This window comes from Halichoeres trimaculatus, unplaced genomic scaffold (assembly GCF_033239565.1).
Source record: "Halichoeres trimaculatus isolate MK-OKI-2021-1 unplaced genomic scaffold, fHalTri1.1 fHalTri1_scaffold_4, whole genome shotgun sequence".
Taxonomy (NCBI): Eukaryota; Metazoa; Chordata; class Actinopteri; order Labriformes; family Labridae; genus Halichoeres; species Halichoeres trimaculatus.
In genome coordinates, this window is record NW_027437182.1 from 14,837,638 (window position 1) to 14,857,533 (window position 19,896).

The window sequence follows — 19,896 nt, forward strand, 5'->3', positions numbered from 1 at the left end:
GGGTTTAAAATGAACAAATGTATTTCTAGTGACCTTTTGGATAAAAAGAGAACAAGTCATCAAAATTCATGATTTTATCAGTCCTACTTTAAAGCGATTTGACTAAATGCTGATTTGAAAACGCTCAGACAAAGTTGAAATAGTTCAAATGGATATAAGCTGTACATACTGAGAGAAATAAGCGATGCATTTTTTATCACTTTTGTTTTACAGGTTGTTTTTTTGTCTGGCAAATTTGATGGAGTTGTTAAGTTTAAGCTCGTTAATGTGTATTTGTTGATGCCACAATTCTGATTGATTTATTGTATTTTCAGCTAATAAACTTTCACCAATTCACCCATCAGCGATGTGTTTTCTCACTTTATTATGAGGATCTGATGAAATTGGATGATGGTCAAAGTCCTGGGTTTAAACATTAAAAAATATCATCTTCAGCTCACAATGAAAGCAGCAAACTGTTGTGGAGACCGATTTACATCCAGTACTACATATATTTCTTATCTTTATCTCCAGTGTCACCTTGTATACAGAAATTAATGTTTAAAAATACAGTAAAGAAAGTCATTTTCTCCAGTATTGTCACATAAGCTCTCCAAAAATTTGTAATGTCTAAGAGATAAAGTCACATAAGTTTTATTAGACACAAATACCACAACACAAAGTAAAATAAAAAAGTATCCGACAACTTATGTAATTATTTTTTAATTTAACATTAAATCATATTTTGTTTTCCACATTAATATTTTTCCTTTGTTTACACCACATCTACTGTAGTGCTTTTTGTAGTGACATGATTTTAGAAAATTATTGTAGTTAGTTAAATCAGTCAAACTTCAATCAGTATCATCTTCGTAAAAGAAAAACACGTTTTATCCTTATTCTTATATTTACCCTGAGTCACACAGATTACTATTTTCTTTTTAATGGTCTGATGTAGTTCAGGTCAGACTGACAATCAAAAAAAATGTTGATGAAAAATTGGGGGCATGGCATACTTCGCAGACAAAAAAAGGAGAAAAAAATTCACAACAGTTATAAAGTTTTCTTATTTCCACCTAAAGCAGTCTAGGGTTGAAATTTGAATCGTAAAGGATTTCAAAGACTGCATTACAAAGGCAGAAAAGTACCTCCACAGTGTCTTAACTCAGTAATGAAAGTAAATTTTTTATGTAACCACTGCTTGACCAGCAGATGTGAAAACAGTTCTGGTGGAACTGGAAAACCCCTGTTAAGTTCCATTTATGTAACAAGCTCATGCTATAATGCAGGCTCTTTAAAATTTATAGGATCAACTGTGTGATGTAACACATATTTTCTGAATATCTGGTTTTTATGACTTTGCTCATACCATATTTAATACATAAAGGCCATCTCAGAGTCAAATCGTGAAACAGCTGCGTGTGTGCAAACATTTCAATCAGATATGCAAACCAGCTCAAGCAATGTCAATGTGCGATGAAACTGAAGAGGACGTTCATTGCTTTTATTCTATAAACCACAATGATGCTTGTAAGAAAAACATCTGCTAACCACGAGCAAGAAGCTGAAGATGTCTAGAACTAAATGAGTCATGATAACAGTAATTGAAGACCATTGTTCCTGAATTAGACGTGCACCATTTAGTCAGACAAGAAGTCAACTCTTATGCAAAAAAAAAAAAGAAAAAAAAAATCTTTCTAGTGCACAGGATACTGAAGCGCTTTGTCAGCTAACTGGTTGATTTTACAAGTTATTTTACAGTGTCACAGATATTAAAAATAAATGTAGGAAATGTGTTTGAAATAATCAAAGCATAAGTATCAGGGATTTTAATTCACTCTACAGTTTGCTGTTATATATGTCCGTAATGTTACTGACATTTTAATAAGAGGATGTAAACCACATTCTGCACTCAGAATTGAAATTTAAAGTTAAGAACATCAATAATGACTTCACTTGTCCACTAGAGGGACACCACACAGCAGATGAGAAAAGAATACAAAGATACTTTACACACAGGTCAGCTTTGTTATTTGTTTTACTACATTTACATGAGAGCAAAATAAAAAAGCAAGAACACATAGCAGTAACATGACAAATTCATCATCACAACAAAAAAGCAAAAACATTTAAAAAATGCAACAAATATTCTATGTTTTGCTACACACAAGTGAAAAATTTGATGATCAAGCAAGAAAACTTTCAATCACAAGACTGGTCTTTGAGAACAATAATAATTTCAAACCTCAAGTAATTATACTGGGAATTCATGTGACAATTAAGTGTAAACATGTTTAAGAGGTTTCCGTTTTACCTGTGTGAGGATTTTGTGTAAAAAAATAAATCTCTAATATAAAATGCATCCAAATGCTAATATCAATGCTTTGAGTAAAACATCAAGTTTATGTAAATCTTTTTCTTCAAGTCACCCTGAGGACATGAATTCAGTGTATTAAAGCTTGTCATCCTGATCATTTCTGTAAAGTGGCTAGTTTCTATTAATAAAAAAATATCCATGTGGTTTATTTCCCTGGCTATGCAAGTATTTAAGATTATAACAACAAAAATTAATCCTCATATTTTTTTAGCTGACAGAATCTTATTTTTAGACTAACTTGAAAAATCTGATCTTAATGCTACACGTGGAGATGTTCTACCTACAAAACTAAGCTTTCTATTTTCTATAATGAAACATGTATGAGACATAAACAGCTAGACACTTGTACACAAACAGCTCCCCTGTGATAACAGCTACAAAAGAAATTCAGTCAGGTAAACTAATGATTTCAACTTTTAGTGAGTAATCTATAGCGATAACCACCCTGATGCTTTTTTTTAAATTGGTTAGCACTACCATCCCAGACCACTTGGAAAGTAGATAGTTATCAAATTTGTTCAATGAGAGCTTTTTTTTAATGACAAACTGTACTTAAAATGGGTTTTAATTTAGTGTGAAGGAACAAGATATTTAAATTTGGCTGCAAGAAAAGTCTCCTTTTTTACAGAAAAACACTGACACTATGTTCAAGTGTACCTATCTGACAGTGTATGCTTGTGCAATTATAAAAGCAGAGTTTTATCTAGGTAAATGATATTAACTGAAAGGTTTGATGTTAATTGATTAAATGTTTGTATAAAAAGTCTAATAGAACAAGAAGATGAATGCTGAAGGGATCTGAACGTGTTTAAGTTCATTAGACATTCAGCAACACAACAGTTGAAGGTATGATTACCATGTGGCCTCTGATAGTGGTTTTCCTTTATGTGCATCGGTTGCTGTCCATAAACTCACCAGTAGGGGGCACTACTGCCTGATGTCAGCTGGTCTCAGCTGCCTCTCACCCTCAGCCAGAAAGATCTGCATGGCTCTGTAGAGCAGATGAATGCCCAGCTCTCTTTTCTTCTTCACCTGCCAGTTTGACACCACGCCGTAAAAATCCCCTCGCTTCTGATTGGTCAGCATCTTTAAGCCTGGGATAAAGGGAGGAAAAGGAAGGTTACTGACATGGTAGACTGGCATAAAATCAATGTTTTGCTTGTTGTGTTTACAGATAAATTCTTCATGAGAGAACATACATGCCTCTTCAAGCTCAGTGTCAAATAAAGTACTAAAAAACTGAAGAATAACAAAAAGTAGAGCTCCATACTAAAAGGTGAGATAAGTAAGAAGTGAGTAGAACTAGGACGTCATAGATCTGATGTGAGAATAACGTCTGATAATTCTCAAATGAATGTTAGAAAACATAGTTTTCTGTCATAATATGTGCATAAAATGCAGAAAAAGATTTTAAAAATATTCACTAGTATACACAATGAGTCTCCAGAGCCACCTCACAAAGATATCTTGTGATGACTTTCTCCCTCCTCCTACTCACCGATAGCCTCCACCATGCAGGCCTCTCTTGTGTACGCCTCCACTGGAATGACATTCTGGAAACAGTGCAGAGAGATGACACCCTGCTTGGCGTTCCACACCTGGAGGATCTGCTGCACTTTGGGGCACAATTTCTATCACACAGATATGGTAAGTTAAGCGTTTTTAAAAACAAATTTACATTCTGATTAAATTAATACAAAACACACATAAGTGTAGTCTGCTTTACCTTGGAAGTCTTGTCTCCTTTGTAGTACTCTAAAGCCTCATACAAGTGGCTGTAAGGCCGAGAGCGTTTTCCTTTGCCCACGTAAAATATAGCGTGGATAAATGTCTGGAAACACACCTGTGGAGTCATGGTGTGGCTACGAAACGGGAGGTTGTTTGTCACTCTGAAAGAGTAAAAAATGAGAAGAGTTTTAATCTTTCATGGAAGTTTGTGTAGTAGAAGGGTTAGAGGTTACAAGTCCATATTTTATCAGTGGTTTGTCCATATATTTGTTCATCTACACAGCATCTTTGTTAGAGAGGTATAGTTAAAGTTCACTGAACCTTATAAAAAGTAAACTAAAACTAAAGCTTTGGAGATAAAAGCACCTGTATATCTAAGGTTATCTGTCTCTCTATCTAAAGGCAGATATATCTACTTGGATCTCTAGTAGATAGGATGGATGACCTAACAGGACTAGCAAGTAGCCACACGGAGTTTTATGGTGTCCCTTACGGACATGTCTGCATCAAGATGTTACCAAAGCTACCGTCACCATCAACTGCTTCTAGAAGACCTCAGCTGACTAAGAAACAAATCTGCTGCTCAGACACTGAACTGGGAGATTTCATAAGATATGTCATACTGGTAACAGTTTACATACTACTACTGCTTACATTCTATTTGTGCATATTCCAACTTAACTGTGTTTACTGGCAACTGTAGACTGGTTAAAGTATCTTTGATTCTGTTGTTTTCTGACTTTTGAAGCCTATTCCTGATGTGGGGACATTGGAAATGAATCAAGTCTGGATGAGGCAAAATAAAGACCTGTTCGTCTCTTTTCAGGGAGCTATAGGGTGTCATTCATGCCCCTATATAGGCAATACTCTTAAATTTAAGTACTTCAAAAACAAATATCTTTAATAAAAAAAACATCACTTTTCCTACAGTGTGTGCTGAGATAATGAAAGAAATGGGCTTTTCAGACCCAGGTAGTTTTCTGGAGCTGGCTGTAAACATGTTTATTTTTGCTATAGAAGTTGCTTTGTAGAATTGGTGTGTATGAGGTTTCTGAAGCCAGCTTCAAGTCAAATCTCAAAGATGTTATACTTCTAGATCCAGGGTTGCTGCATGGGTCATCTATCAAACTGTGGTTCTTCTTTTTTATTGCAAAGTAAAAATAAAAGGAAACACTAGAAATATAATGTCACAATAAACAAAAAAATAAAAATAACAATAAAACTATAAAATAAATGTCAGCAGACCTTGGGTCAAGCAGCAGGTAGTTGAAACTGGACTTAATGATGCCTTCTCTCCACTTCCTGTTCTGATCTGGTTGATCAAACTGCTGGCACAGAGCCTGCTCATCAGCCTGGCAACATGGCAGCTCGAAGGTCCTCAAAGCACGACACAGCTCCGGACTGTAGCCCAAATCTTTAGAAATGAAAAAAAAAAAAAAAACAGAAAAAGCAAGAAAACATCTGAGTTAGTGTTAATGATGATAAGCTGAATCGCTATAAGTTTATTAACATGCCTCATTTCTTCAGTGCTTCCAATCTATTCCACCCACAACAGTGACAGCGGAGCTTCATCATAAATGATGAGTTTCATTTTCTGTTTTCATGCTTCATTATAAGGCTGATTTTACAGTCAGCTGAAGCTACAACTTTATTGCTACTTTAAAGTGATTTAAACTATTAAATTGTTTTGGTAAATTATCTGAGAAAGTATTTTTTAACACAGATCTTTTCACAGTTTCCTAATCTCACCCAGTAAAATCCTCACTATCAGATTTTCAATGAAGAGTACGTAATGTGTTACCTGAAGATGTCTGGTCTGACAGCTTCTCGTCATGTGGAGACTGGGAGTTTGACTCCTGCAACAGGTGGCGGAGTCTTCTCATGTAGGTGGGCCTGGTTCGGCTGCTGATGGGGCCAGGACTCTCCCCAAGTGCCAACAGCCTCATCCTCAGCTCCTTGTCAGTAATCCCTCTGGTATCCAGCATCAAACTTTCATCATCATTCTTTTCCTTAGGCGTCTCCTTTGGGTTTTGGTTCTCCTTTCCTCCGTCCTTCATCATGTCTGTATGCATGGAGCGCCAGTCGTAAATGATGGTCTCCTCTCCACTGCTGGTGGTGCTCATGTTGGAACTGAGGGAAGTGTTCGCCATAGGCGGGACGTGGATCTCAATCAGCTTGTGGCCCTGTTCTGTGTCCGTGTAGAGGTACTCCACTGGCTCATCCAGATCCTGAATGAGTGGTCGCCCTCCAGGGGTGTAAGACAGGTTAGCCAGGTGCTGCGGCCTGCGGCAGCTCGACAGCCGGCTCATGCTGTACCTCGGGGTACATCCAGTGCCTGGAGTGCAAGATAGGTCAGATTCGTCCCTGGATCTCCTCGGGGAGAAATAGCTGGAACTGGAAGAGGATGAAACAGAGTCTGGCAGGGAGCTGCAGTCCTCAGTTACCCAGGCATCGTCTGCTTTTGGGCTGTCTTCTTTACTCACAGAGGCTTCATTTGTGTTTGTCTTTGTTGCAGCCTCATCTGCACTTGTCAAATCATCTGTTAGAAAATCTTTTGCCTGCATGGCAAGTATTATCTCTGCGAGGTTCCTCTCATAAGAATCAGTAGAAGAGTTTTGGTCTTTCTCCAAAAGGACCGTGTCTGACAGAGTCTGTGATTCAGAAACAGAGTCAGTGACGCTCCTGGAGAGGATAAGAGTGTCTGCTAGGCTGTTGCTAATGCTTGAAGTTGCTCTGAGGGTGCTGGACTGTGTTTCCTGTGAATCAGAGGGGAAGTGGTCTCTTTCTGCAATGCTCCCTGGGTGTGAAGGTGTGTAGCGAGGTGTACAAGGAGAATAGCAAAAGTCATTATTGCCTTGAGGCCTGGGTGTCTGATGACGTGTTCGAACTGGTGTGGGGAGGGTTTCTTCAAACAGAGACGATGTGGAGAGGAGACTCTCCGGGTTTTGGCTTGTTCTGATTGAGCAGCGGCTCAACCTGGAGCGACTCCGGCCTGTTACAAAAGGACTTGGAGTAAATGGAAAATCAGAGTCTTCCTGTAATGCTTCAGCTTTACTTTCTGCCACTGGCTGCTCAACACTACCTTGGTTTGCATTATCAACAGCATGAACAGCATGTGACTTTTTTAAATTAGTTTGGTCGTTTGATTTTGACGGATTCTCCTGCAAACCTGATAAGTGCTTCATAGTTTCTGACTCTGTGTGGATGTCTGTGTGAACAGATGGATGATCCCCACTTCCACTCTCAGGATGAATCTTTCTGTCAGATTCAACATCAATAGGAATTTCCTCCACCACAGGGAATAAAGGGTGTCTGGGGTGTAAGGAAGCATCCAGGGCACTGGTGTAGTGGTCACTCTCACAGCTGCTATATTGACTACTCCCACTGCTGCTGCCAGTGCGACCACAGGCAGGCTGCACAGCTGCTTCTACCTGAGCCTCTTTTACATGCTCTCCCTCCTGCTCATCATCACTTTCTTCTAAAACACAGTGACTGATGACTGTTTTCTCCATGTCCTCCTCTGTGCTCTCACTGCTCTCCCTGTGAAATACATAAACATGATCTGGTGATGTGACGTCAATGCCCTGCTCTTGTAAAACAGTTGCCATGCGTTCAGAATCCAGGAAATGGGAGTATTCGGACAGATCAAACGGTAAGCTCCCGGAGCACTGGCTGCTATCAAAAACAGGTCGCTGTTTGGGAGTTTCGGGACTAAAAACGGGAAAATATTCATCCACATCTCTGAAGCTCACACTCTTACGGCTGGCTCGCCTGGAGGGAAACGCTGGGAGAGTGTCTCTCCTGGAGAGGGGGATTCTGCTACCCCCTGCAGCAGCATGTTCATTTACTTTTGATGTGAGCACACCTTCAGAACTAAAAACATCATTCTCATTCAGGATCGGCAAGGTGACTGCAGGTCCAGCTGCAGACATGCGAGTGCTTGACAGTAATGAGGGACCTCCAGGTTCCATATGCGCAGAGAAATCTCCCCACCCCTGGTCCTGCCTATTAGAGTCCATATCAGAGAGTCTGTTGTACAGTATTCCTCTGCAGCTACGGCGCCCATTAATGTGAGACATGTTGAAGAATGATGACCGCCTGGTGCTGCTCAATGGGGCTTCACCAAAGTCACTTATCATTGAAGAGTGGGAAGTGAAGCTGTAGTCTGATTCAGGATAGCTGGACAGATCCGTTTGGTCTGAATACACAGCTGTGGGGAAAAAGAGACATGTTGCAGTTTTAAAAAAAAAGTTTCAATTTTGCCTGGTTATGAATAAAGCCAATATTAACTGGCTGGAAGAAACAGAGTGTAAGGAGCAGGATTTTTGAAAGTCCCTCCTTTATTTTTAAGGCAGAATTGCAGGGATTTATGGATTTAATTAGGATGTAGCAACTTGTATAAATAACAATGTAACCACAGCAACTTCATGGTATTTTTAATATTAGACAAACTTAACAGGACAAATTGAAATTGCATTTATCACTGATGCTAATTGAGTCACTTTTTTCTTATACCAAATGAAAGAAAGCCTTTCTTACAGTATTGGAATTGAGGTAACTCATCTTCCTCTGTTTCCACTGAGCTGGTCTGGTAATCCTGAAGGAGCAGGGCACATTTTCTGTTCTCTTGCTGCTCTGCTAGCTGCCTTGGTGTGTTCCCTTCCTGCAATATATAAAGAGACAATAGGTATTATTCAAGTTTTCAGAATCACATATTGTGGATATCTTGTTATGGCGCAAGTTTTAAACACATACAACACGAGCTTTAATGACTGAGCAAATTGTGCATGCATTTCCATTTGTCTTCAACCTGATCAGTCTGTATTTCTCATGAGATTCTACAATTCTTACATTATCTTTACTGTTTGGGTTCCCTCCATTCATCAAGAGCAGCTTCAGATTTTGATAACAACCCCACAGTGCAGCTATGTGAAGAGGAGTCAGACCCTCTGAGGACCTGGGGGGAAACAAAAGTACAAATGCTCACATATAACAACTATCATTACAGTGCTTTCAATTCCGACACCACATATTAAACATGTCACAAAAGCACAAGCTTTGATCTTGTAAAATGTCATGAGATGGACAAAAAACTTGCTGCTCTTTTTAAAAGAGTTCCTGCAGCCTTTATATTGCTCCTAAACGTATAAGCTACATGTGAAAGAGGTTTGTCATCAAAGGTGTCAAGGTGTTTCAAACCATACCTGACATTCGGGTCTGCACCGTGTTGCAGTAACATTTTTAAACAGCGTGTGTTCCTCTCAGTCTCTTTTCCAACAGCCAGGTGTATTGCAGCCACCCCTTTACTACCCACCAGGTGAGGGCATGCACCTTCTGAGAGAAGTAGCTGCACAGTTCTACAAAGACAAAGTGACATTTTTATGCATTGGCACTGAAGATTCACTGTATGGAAATATAATAATGCATTATGATTCATGTTGGAGTTCTGCAAGTATTAAGCAAAGGGTCAGTTTTGGCATTTGTGGAGACTACTTGATCTGAAATACAATCTTGTGGTATTTAAGCCAACATTGCAGAGTGGTTTTAAGTTATTGTTCTTCATGGACACATATGCAATTCATGAAGTTAGTAATTCTGTCCTGATTTTCATTCATGTTGAGGGAATCCAAGGAAGTGTGGTGAATATATTTCTACACTAGAAGCATTACCAGATGTTTAGAATATGTGTTAATAAAAATATTTGTATTGCATTCATGAGTGTCTGAATGTTGTAAATGTGCACTACTTTATAAACTTTGGAGTGGTGCATACATTCATACAATGCTGTCCCATACAACAAACTTATCCCAATATTTGCTACATTTTACAGACCACTAACTTTACACTGTTGAAGGAAGACCGTGCTCAATGTAAAACTCCAATGTATTGCGCATACTCCAAAAATGTAAACACTCTATATACCACGAATTAATCGAGGAAATAATTCGATAATGCAAACTGAGTTCAGATCATCACAAGAAAATCCCCAACACCACTGTTAGCCTATCGCATGCTGTCAATATAAAACATGTCTGGACATAACAAAGAGAGAGGGGGCCGATCCTCACCTAGGTTCTCCATCCTTCACTGCTTTACAAAGTTGACTTTCGAGTCTCCGCTTTCGATCCATGACTAATGATGTTTGGTAAATTATCCACGGTTGTTTATCTGTATCCCATAAACTAACCCATATCCGAGATCCGTGCAGAAGACTACGTGACGGGGATTTATACTTGTGTCGAACTGGCTAAGCTAAGCTACATATACGCTACGGAGACACTTCAGAACCCGGAAATATACATTAACTTCTTCATATACTTAAAGAAACGGTTAATATGTAATCCTTGGTTTCAACGGAGCGGTTGTTTGTCCACCGTGTGTGTTGTTTAGAGGGACAGCACGTTTGTGTTTGTTAAATTTCCCTCCAAACATCAAAACGACTGTCCTTCACTATTATTAGGCGGAAGTCCCGCCCACGCAAGCAAGTGATTGGACAGAGATTTTATTTTATCCAATCAGTTGAGACCTTGGGATAAATGCTGTCTATGGTGTGTACAGGGTCAGTAAATAGCTTGTTTCTACCACCGAAACTCTCACACAATTTAGTTTGCCTAACTGTGATACTCAACCATTTTTGAAAAGCATTGTCTTAAAGTGTAAAAAGGAGGCACCGCTCTGCCCCTTTTATGTTCAAAGCCTGAATACATTTACACAATATAAATGCTCCCCTTATTGTGGTTTTGTAACCCAAGTGTTGCAATTGTTTAGGTCATTTTGTATGTAGAATTATGTAAATCTGCACCTAAAGCAGATCAAGAAAAGGACTTGGTTACAGTAGGGCAGTTAGAAGACTCGAACTCTATCCATAGTTATTGGTTTCTATGGAATTTTAAAGTGAAAATTATTTTTCCAGCATTTTTAGGAAGTCATTACTTTATTTAAACATTCAACATTTTCATATAAATAAACAAAGGAGTGATAAAATTTATGGCTTGAATAATAACATGAATGTTCTTCATAAGATTACTGAAATGGCAGTGATCTCATAGCTATGGCATAGATCTAGTATACAGCTCCTGAATACCTCACAGGGAGTACAGCATGAAGAGTGATTATTTTCAACTGAAAAGTCAAACAGCACAAGTTTTCCCAAGGTTAGGACATGAGTCCCCCAGAGGCTTTCATCCTAAACGGAGCAGAGAGAGAGAAGAAGGAGGCCCAGAAGAAGGAGCAGCAGGCTGGGGTGGATGGATGCAGCGTGGTTGGGTGGGGGCAGTTTGCAGTCTGTGTAGGGCTCCAGGCAGGAAGCATAAGCCATAACATGGGCGATGTAACTCTGCTCCTGGACCCCATGGAAGAGGTGAGCCATGGGACCTTTGGCAAAGATGGCTACATCCTCTATGCCGTGAGTCTCTGAGTCCAGAGGGACAGTAGCCTGCTGACGGTAATCATTACCCGCTGAGGGAAAAGATGGGACAAGGGGCATTAAATGAGCTTTCTAGAATACATAGAAATTCTTTATACTTTATAAAGCTTTTCAGAAGGTCTTTGTTTGAAGGAAGAATCTGAAGTAACATCATTATAAATATAATTTCTTTATAAGAAAGTGGCTGGAGGTTTTTCTTTTTACAATGTTTTTGTTTGACATTGAACTTCAAGACTCGGTTCTTCTTTGTGGCGTTACAGCAGGTTTCATGTTGCACCACTAGGTGGAGCTGCCTCATAACAAGGTCTGCTCAAGGATACTCACATGAAATTGTTTCATTCACATCAGGGCGAGTTCCATTGACAATCTGGTATCCTGGTCCATTTCCATACACAGCCATGGTGAAGCGTTTCTTGTCTTCAGCCACACTGCGAGACACACCTGCAAATTAAAGGGCAAATTAGTAGAAGAAACAGATTTTTCCAAACTCAAAATGCTGGACTGTTTTCATTTTTTCAACCTCACTAGAGCTGAGATGAAGATCCTAAATGTGTAAGATTTACCTAAAACAGGATTTCCTCTGGCAGAATATCCTCCAAATGCAAAGACATGGGAGTGATCAGCAGTGACCACATAAAGAGTGTCCAGCTCACTCGTCAGTTCAGCTGCTCGCCCAATGGACCGGTCAAACTCTACAGCCTCATGGAGAGCTTTTTTAGCCTGTGTTGCATGGTGAGCATGGTCAATTCTCCCACTTAAGGTCCAAAAGAAGAAATATTTATAGTCAGCATCAAGAGTATACATCTTGCATGTAATTGAGTCTATTTTGGACCATTTTTTTTTCTACTGCTTACATAGATTTTCTTTAAGAGCACACTAGTCTGGCTAAAACTTAAAATTTTGCTTAAATAACTTTCAAGTTTCAACTACTAGTGACTAGTTTAAGATTTAAAATATACAGACTGATGATTTAATGATCAATAAGTGTTTTTTTTTTTTTTTTTAATAGCAATAACATTCACACTTATCTTCCACAAAGAGGTAAAATCCCTTTGGATTTTTGCTGAGTATTTTGATTGCTTTTTCCACCATTTCAGTCAGGGAGGGGTCTGTGGATGAATCACGCTCCAGCTCGTAGCGACAGTCTTTGGGCTCGAAGAGACCTTAATGTAGAGATAGACAGATGAAACACATGGCTGTTTAGATATGCTTCAATGCACTTTGAGCAGGGCCGAAAATATCAGACAAAAGGTTTTTCAGCAAAAGAAATACATTAAAAATCATTTTGATTGCTTTATTTGGCACAAGGAGACAGTAAAAAAAACATAAGATACTTCTCAGTTTGGCTCAGCTGCTTTTCTTTTTTCAAAAGGTCAATTCATGAGTTGATTTATTCACCAAGTGTAATATTGATCAGTATTGGAATGTCTTAAAAAACAGGACACATCACCAAAAGTGTTACTCATCAATTTAAATCAATCTGTAAGTAATTAAAGGGCCATTGTGCCCCTCTGGTACCCCATAGTGGATCATCATTAATGTCTCTTGAAGCCCCATCCTTCAAGCACCTGGGACATAGCTAGAGGCAGATCTTGGTGTTTGAGGTGGCATGAAGCAGTTAGGAGGTCCTTAGGTGATGACTCTATCATTTCAGCTTGTCACACAAAGATCTTGTTAAGATCTTAAGAGTTTATAGAGAGAGTTTTATTATATGTATTATTTTTTAAATATGGTGAACCACAATAGCACATATTTAAAGCTGTCTTGAGATAATAGTCACACATTGTTACATTGAATACTTCTTCTTACCCATCAGGAAGTCTGTATTTGCAGGGTTGACAGCATCAAATGCAGCTTTGTTCCAAACATATTCAGCATTCTGTTGGCAATAAAAGTGATACAAATGAATAAATAACAATCAAACTCAACGCACATGGTGCAAATGGTGGATTCTAAAATTTACCTTTCTGCTCTTTAGCCACTCTGACACAAGATTTCTTCCATCAAGCCTGTCTCCAGTAGAAGTAGAAGGGTACTCAGGGTCTTGCATGTCTTTAGGCATCATGTACTGGCGACCTCCACCAAGAATGACCTAGAATGGGTGATATTTGTACACATTTAACTGTTTTATGTACATGCAGTTCACTTCACATAGCTTTACATAGTTAATGAAGCGCTGATATTTTAACTCTTACTTACATCTATCTCTATGTTATAAACCAGCTGGTGAGCGATGTCACGGCAGCCGTTTTGAACCGCCTCTTCAGAAAGGTCAGAGTCAGAGTACCAGCCACGATTGGCTGTGTGAGCGTAGTTTGCAGCAGGAGAAGCGTGCTGCACTCGCGTTGTGGTGACAATCCCCACTGATTTGCCTAAAAATAGCCGATACAAAACATGGGAATTTTAAAGGGTGTGCTGCAGAAACTCATCAGTCATTAATACATTTGCAGGAACCACTGTCTGTATACATGCAACTCACGTAGCTCAAACACACTGTACATGCTTTATCTGCTTTATAGACATATTGATTAGGCAAACGTTACTTTCCATGTACCTGCAAGCTTGGCACGTTTCAGAACTGATGCCACTTCGTTCCCTTTAGTGGCACTACAGTTGTACCTTGGGGTGGCTGCAGTGACACCTAGGGTGCCGTAGTTGGCCTTCACACCACATAGATAAGCTGTTGCTGTGCCTGCACTGTCCGGCATCTGCTGGTCCACATTGTAAGTCTGCAGGGGACATGTTATCAAAAAAGCAACAAAGACATGTTAGCATTGAGATTTTGTTCTTAGGAGTGTAGAGTCAGTCAGAGTGGGCTGACCTTAGATAGCGCCACATTAGGAAAGGTATCCATGACCAGACTGCTTTCCTCTCCAGATTTTCCAGCCAGCTGTCCTTTGAGGATCCGAGCAGCAGTCACTGTTGTTATCCCCATACCTGTGAGCAGGTGGGAACACACCTGAGTGTTAGCTAACATCTGTCAGGCCAGCACAAATCTGCCATTGTGCTCCTCAGACCTCATAAAGGTCAGCTGATGTGAGAGTTTAGAGGGTGGTGAATGATATGGAAGTTATTTATATTGAAAAATGGAGAAGAGTTTGCAAAAAAATAAAAAATAAATAAAAAAATAAAAGTAAATAAAAATACAGAGTTGGTATTACTCATATCAACACTAAAAATCTTAAGTGTATCTTTTATATTTAAACTAGAATATAAAAGATACACTCAAATACATGTTTTGTTACTTTTTTAGTGCGAAAAACACTGGGTAATTATTAATACCATGACATTTATTTATCACCATACAAGATTTGCTGAATGTTGCCAAAAGTCCACCACAGTCTAGATCTGCTCTTTTATTACAGTAACTTTGGTCATGGTTTGCAAATCCGATTTGACTAACAGACTGAACATGTGCTGTGCAGCGTGATTACAGGTTATTAATCAATCTCAGACACTGATAAAATCTCAAACCGGCTGCTATCAATGTGTGTCTCTGCAGCTGTAATCATAAATTTGTGAAGCAGCTTTTAATTTTATCTCTTTTTAGGTGGAGCAATCAAATGTGGTGTTTGAATCTCAAAATTATCAAAGGAAGTGAAAATCAGTGATATCTTTTATCTTTTTTATGAGGTCAGAGATCTTGGATAAGAGACATGTAGCAATTACAATTAGCTGATCTTTTCATTCAGCGCTGCATCATAAAAAAAACTCAATAGGAGGTAACGAGCACAAGTAAGCAACAGAAGAGAGAGTCGGGAATTCAAGGGGAAATGAAAGAGTCTTAACTTCAGCAATGCATCATGGCCTCACTTGAACTCTCAGCAGTGTGTCACATTTTTTTGCTTTCAGATCAGTTAAAGAAACATTAATAAACAGCTACATGCAGAGTAGTCTGTGGTCTCAATTTCCTTTGTTATGCTTTCTTTCGATGCAGTATTAACTGCTAGTGATTATATGTCGACATCCATCTCTCGTAACCCATAACCTCCTGCTTTTTGGGGTCACTGATGCTTACTCTCCTTCTCTTTCGGTGAACTTCACTGCACGGAGCATTTGAGATCCTATGGCCTCTTCTCACCTCAACAGACCAACTCAAAAATTAGGAAACTGATGTTAAAATACTCCAACAATGGACAGAGCTTCACTTTGAGACTCACCGTCTCCCAGGAACAGGATAAGGTTCTTGGCTTGGTGCACATTACGGTGGACACTCAGGGCACCGTGGAGAGCCTGCCTCCCCAGGTTATTCCAGTAGCTGGCATGTAGCTCATCCTCTTTCGGTGAGAAAAAATATAGCATTATCCAACACCAGAAATGACAAATTCAGTGCACTTCTTCACTTTTGAAAGAAGTAGAAATCTATTTGCAAAGCATCTTTGAGTATTTTTAAAAAGCGCTATATAGATGATATAAATGATTTATTATTTTTGTTATATTATCATTACTCTTAATATTATTATTATTGAGAAAAAGAAAATTTCCCATTATTTTAATTAAAGACTGACAAGACACGAGGTAAATCATGTGACCTTTTATTGATTTTGTATCAATAAAAAAGGTTGTGGCAAAATGCTTATTCATAGATCTAATGTTGACTTATTCTTAAAATTGGTAGAGTAAGTGACTAAAAAAGAGGCAGCGGCTGCCTTGTAACTGAGTTTAATACTGTTCATGTACAACTTTTGACATTCCTGGGTAGTTGTGTTCTTAAAGTATGGTATCGCTTAGTGCTGTCCTTGGATTCCAGTTGCATAACTTGGACATGACACCTGAAAGTAAGCATTCATTGTCTCTGAAGACACATAACAGCATTGAAATGTTATAGATGACCTTACCTGAAAAAGACAAAGTCCAGTTCACTAAAATTAAAAGCAGTAATCCAGTAAAAATAGCCCTGTATTTTCCGGCCATGTTGCTGAATTAAAAATGAAAAATAAAAACCCTGAGAACAAGAGTGTGTGTCCGCACAGCGAGGTCTCTTTATAGCTGCAGTGAAGGAGCAAAGGGCACACCAAGGAGCCTTTCAACGTGAGCCACAGGTTATACACTATACACGCACACGCGCACACACACACACACACACACACACACACACACACACACACACACACACACACACACACACACACACACACACACACGCACGCACGCACGCACACACACACACACACACACACACACACACACACACACACACACACACACACACGCACGCATGCACACAAAGGACATGAGCAAAGAAAGAAAAACTTGATTTTTTTAAGGTGTAGTAAACCTAGTGTGTGGGTTAGCTAGAGTTTCATGTGTGTTTTTTCATCTGCTAACTGAGGTTGTTTTGTTGCTGTTTGGTCTTCTGCTTTCATAATGTCTGATCAGTTCTTAACACATTTTTGACCTATCAGCACTGATGATTTGTTTTAGTTACATTTTTTCCTTGCTAACAAGACTTAATGAGCAAATCACTTAACAGAACACTGAGTTAATGAATCCTTAATCTCATCATTTTTCTTTTAGGTTGACTGAGGTTCCAAAATAGCCAATCAAGTTATTGTTATGTGATTTAAAACCAGGAGCACATGGGTGGTCAGTATAGTCTTATAGTCGTCATAAAACATTTTATGACTGTGATTGCTGTGCTTTATGGTGCGTGGAACCACTACTATATGCTTCAGTTTGAAGCTTAGTAGATTGGTAGTGTGTGAGTGTGTGTGTGTGTGTGTGTGTGTGTGTGTGTGTGTGTGTGTGTGTGTGTGTGTGTGTGTGTGTGTGTGTGTGTGTGTGTGTGTGTACAGGTGGGTCAGACAGTACATCTGTGTAAGTATGGTTTCTTTTTTTGTATGCAGGGTGGTTAAAATACACCAACTGGCCCACTGGTTCACAGAGACCATCACAAGGTCAGTGTACTATTAAAAAAAAAAAAAAAAAACATCATCTGGACTCTTCATTGCTCAGGAATTTGTTACATCAGCGAGACACTGAAAGAGACTGGGAGTGGATATAAAAAGAGGAATTAATCCATGGCAAAATAGCAGTAGTGTAAATGTAGTAGATAAGTGCCTACAACAAACAGCCTTACACTGTTTTTTTTTTTTTCTTCTTCTTCTTTTTCTTCATCTGTATGCTACATGGTACAGTAGTTTCTGGTTCTCTCCCAGAGGGTTCGGCAGAAGTCCTAAGCACTAAACTAGCCAGCTTGCATATTTGTTAGGGTTTGTTAAAGAGGGTTTTTTTTTTAGGGTTTAAACTGTCCCTTTTGTGCACCCTTAGTAGCTTTACAAAATCCAAGAAAATCCTTATTTTAGCTCCTGCCTTAAACGCTTCTTTTTTTTAGCCACTGTCACTTCAAGGCTCCCTGCTCCACAAACCCCCATTCTTCTGATTGGCCAGTCCTCTTGAGGCAGAGCTCAGGGTAGGGTGAGCTTGATCTATAGCTGCGTTTCCACCAAGCAGTCGGTTCAGTACGGTTTGGGACACTTCAGGACAGTCAAGTCTGATCCCGTTTGCGTTTCCACAGCAAACTGTGCCCTCTCGTGGTGGGCGGCGTGTAAGCCCGATGCCGGAAGCCGCAGCTGGTAAACAATAGCGCGACGCTGTAGCAGCTTACCCCGCTATTAAATCCAACAAAGAAGAAAACGCGACACAGTAAACAAAGAGCACGGATGGAAGACATGCAGCATTTCGTCCTCTCTGTGATTTCCATGTAGCTCTTTGATACAAAGTGCAATCAAGCTTTGTTTCAGAGAAGACTGTGTGCCACCAGGAGAAATGCAGCCGCTGTCGGGGTAAGTGACGATTCTTTTGACCAATCAATGGTCTGCAGCGTGTTGCTCCACCTTCCGAGAGCGGATCGGTTCAGTCTGGCACCCATACCAAAGGGTCCCAAAAAAGTAGGCCGGCTCGTCTCGGTTTTTAGGGATCTGTCCCGGGATGAGTCAGTGGAAACGCCATTAAAAGCGCACCGTACTGAGACGAACCGACCCGGACTGCTTGGTGGAAACGCGGCTTTTGATGCCTGCCTTTCTCACGTTTTGTGGCCCAGTTAGGAGATCCTTTGTTATACCCTCTGCCGCTCCTCAGCAGGAGTATCTCTCCCCCTCCTTCTTTGTGTTTTGATTGCAGGAGTGGAACCTGACGTGCTGGAGTTGGGTGGCAGCTGCTCCTTATTGCAACCATCCTCCTTAGACTGGGCTTCTCCTCCACCATGCTGCCAGATTGTTGACTCAGCTACCACTGGTAGTCACTTCCAGCTTATTTCTCCAGTTATTTGCTTACCCAGTTTTCTAATTATACTTTCCTCTGCCCACAGCCACCTGAACTCAACCCCAGCTCCTGTCTCACTCCCATCTTCCTCTGGATTTTTCCCTCTGTGCTCTGGACTCATTCCCTCAGGATTCTGGACTCACGGTCCTATGGACTTGGTGCTCAGAACTCAGGGAACAACCCCCTGCCCCCACTGGATTCAGAAACTCTCTCTGGACTTTTAGCTAACTCCCTGCCATTCACAGACGGAAAGCTTTGAGTAATCTTTGGTTTATTAAGATTGGTTGAATAAATCCTTTTGCACCAGCCATACCTCTCAGTGGCAGCATATATGCAGTCAGTAACTCTTTCATATTTGGAGTACTTTGATCAAGGTACCATGTAAAAATAAATAACTTTGATTGCTCTCGCATGTAAACAGTTTATTCCGAATGTTTCAGAAACCTGAATAATGACCCTAACCCGTACATTGACTGCTTGTAAACACAGCCAGTGTGTGTTCTGCTCTTGGGTTCAATTTACTACAGAATCTTAGCATCCTTATGCAATAACATCATGAATTCTGCCAGTTTCGTGAAGACCTTGTGTTTATTTTTGGAATGGATCATCTTCACTGCTGTCAGATGAAACCTAGCGCAGACCAAACCATCAAACCACTCTAACATTTTTACAGATCAGTAGATTAGAATCATGGCCATGTCACTTTTAAAGATATAATTTTGAAAAAGTGAACAGAAAATGTTGCCCTCTTAAATGGTTTTATCTTGCAGAACCAGAAGGAACTCAACAACAAAGGGATTGTATTTTTCTTCATTACTGGAAAATAAAACAACAAAAACAAACACATAGTACAAAAATACATGTACAGTATTTGGTTCTACATTACATTCATGTACAATCCACATAGATTACAGAGAATAATATTTACTATTTGGGACCACTGAGGTCATGGTATAAAGTTTAAAAAATAAAATGTATAAAAAACTATTTTCCACTCCTGAAAGAGGTATAGCATCTTGAGGGTTTGTTTTAAGGACTGTTGGTGTTGTAGTTCAGCACAGCATGGTGGCCTGTAGCTCAGGCCTCTGATAATGCCATATATTCAGCTGCAATCGTGTACACA

The 19,896-nt window shown here is 39.6% G+C and overlaps 2 protein-coding genes across 2 annotated transcripts; both read right to left on the minus strand.

Annotated features, from left to right (window-relative positions):
• Window positions 1-2,142: 2,142 nt before the first annotated feature.
• On the minus strand, window positions 2,143-10,549 carry LOC141789591 (uncharacterized). The gene is made up of 9 exons (XM_074669086.1): window positions 10,153-10,549; window positions 9,289-9,441; window positions 8,936-9,041; window positions 8,624-8,747; window positions 5,886-8,294; window positions 5,330-5,498; window positions 4,083-4,245; window positions 3,855-3,987; window positions 2,143-3,450 (listed from the first exon to the last, which is right to left on the minus strand). The coding sequence occupies exons 1-9, from the start codon at window positions 10,212-10,214 to the stop codon at window positions 3,284-3,286; spliced, it is 3,486 nt and encodes a 1,161-aa protein (XP_074525187.1). The 5' UTR covers window positions 10,215-10,549; the 3' UTR covers window positions 2,143-3,283.
• Window positions 10,550-11,270: 721 nt separating this feature from the next.
• On the minus strand, window positions 11,271-16,424 carry alpi.2 (alkaline phosphatase, intestinal, tandem duplicate 2). The gene is made up of 11 exons (XM_074668335.1): window positions 16,349-16,424; window positions 15,671-15,787; window positions 14,332-14,447; window positions 14,065-14,239; window positions 13,710-13,882; window positions 13,474-13,602; window positions 13,320-13,389; window positions 12,535-12,673; window positions 12,074-12,264; window positions 11,835-11,951; window positions 11,271-11,542 (listed from the first exon to the last, which is right to left on the minus strand). The coding sequence occupies exons 1-11, from the start codon at window positions 16,422-16,424 to the stop codon at window positions 11,271-11,273; spliced, it is 1,575 nt and encodes a 524-aa protein (XP_074524436.1).
• Window positions 16,425-19,896: the final 3,472 nt, after the last annotated feature.

Excerpts from the sequence above, each read along its gene's own strand:
- LOC141789591 (XM_074669086.1), bottom strand. The coding sequence starts at position 10,214 with ATGGATCGAAAGCGGAGACTCGAAAGTCAACTTTGTAAAGCAGTGAAG. Across the intron at positions 4,246-5,329 it reads TACCTGCTGCTTGACCCAAG|AGTGACAAACAACCTCCCGT; the intron begins GTCTGCTGACAT and ends TTACTCTTTCAG. Across the intron at positions 3,451-3,854 it reads CTGCATGGTGGAGGCTATCG|GCTTAAAGATGCTGACCAAT; the intron begins GTGAGTAGGAGG and ends CCTTTATCCCAG.
- alpi.2 (XM_074668335.1), bottom strand. The coding sequence starts at position 16,424 with ATGGCCGGAAAATACAGGGCTATTTTTACTGGATTACTGCTTTTAATT. Across the intron at positions 12,674-13,319 it reads AAATACAGACTTCCTGATGG|GTCTCTTCGAGCCCAAAGAC; the intron begins GTAAGAAGAAGT and ends CTCTACATTAAG. Across the intron at positions 11,543-11,834 it reads TGTGAATGAAACAATTTCAT|CGGGTAATGATTACCGTCAG; the intron begins GTGAGTATCCTT and ends CTTTTCCCTCAG.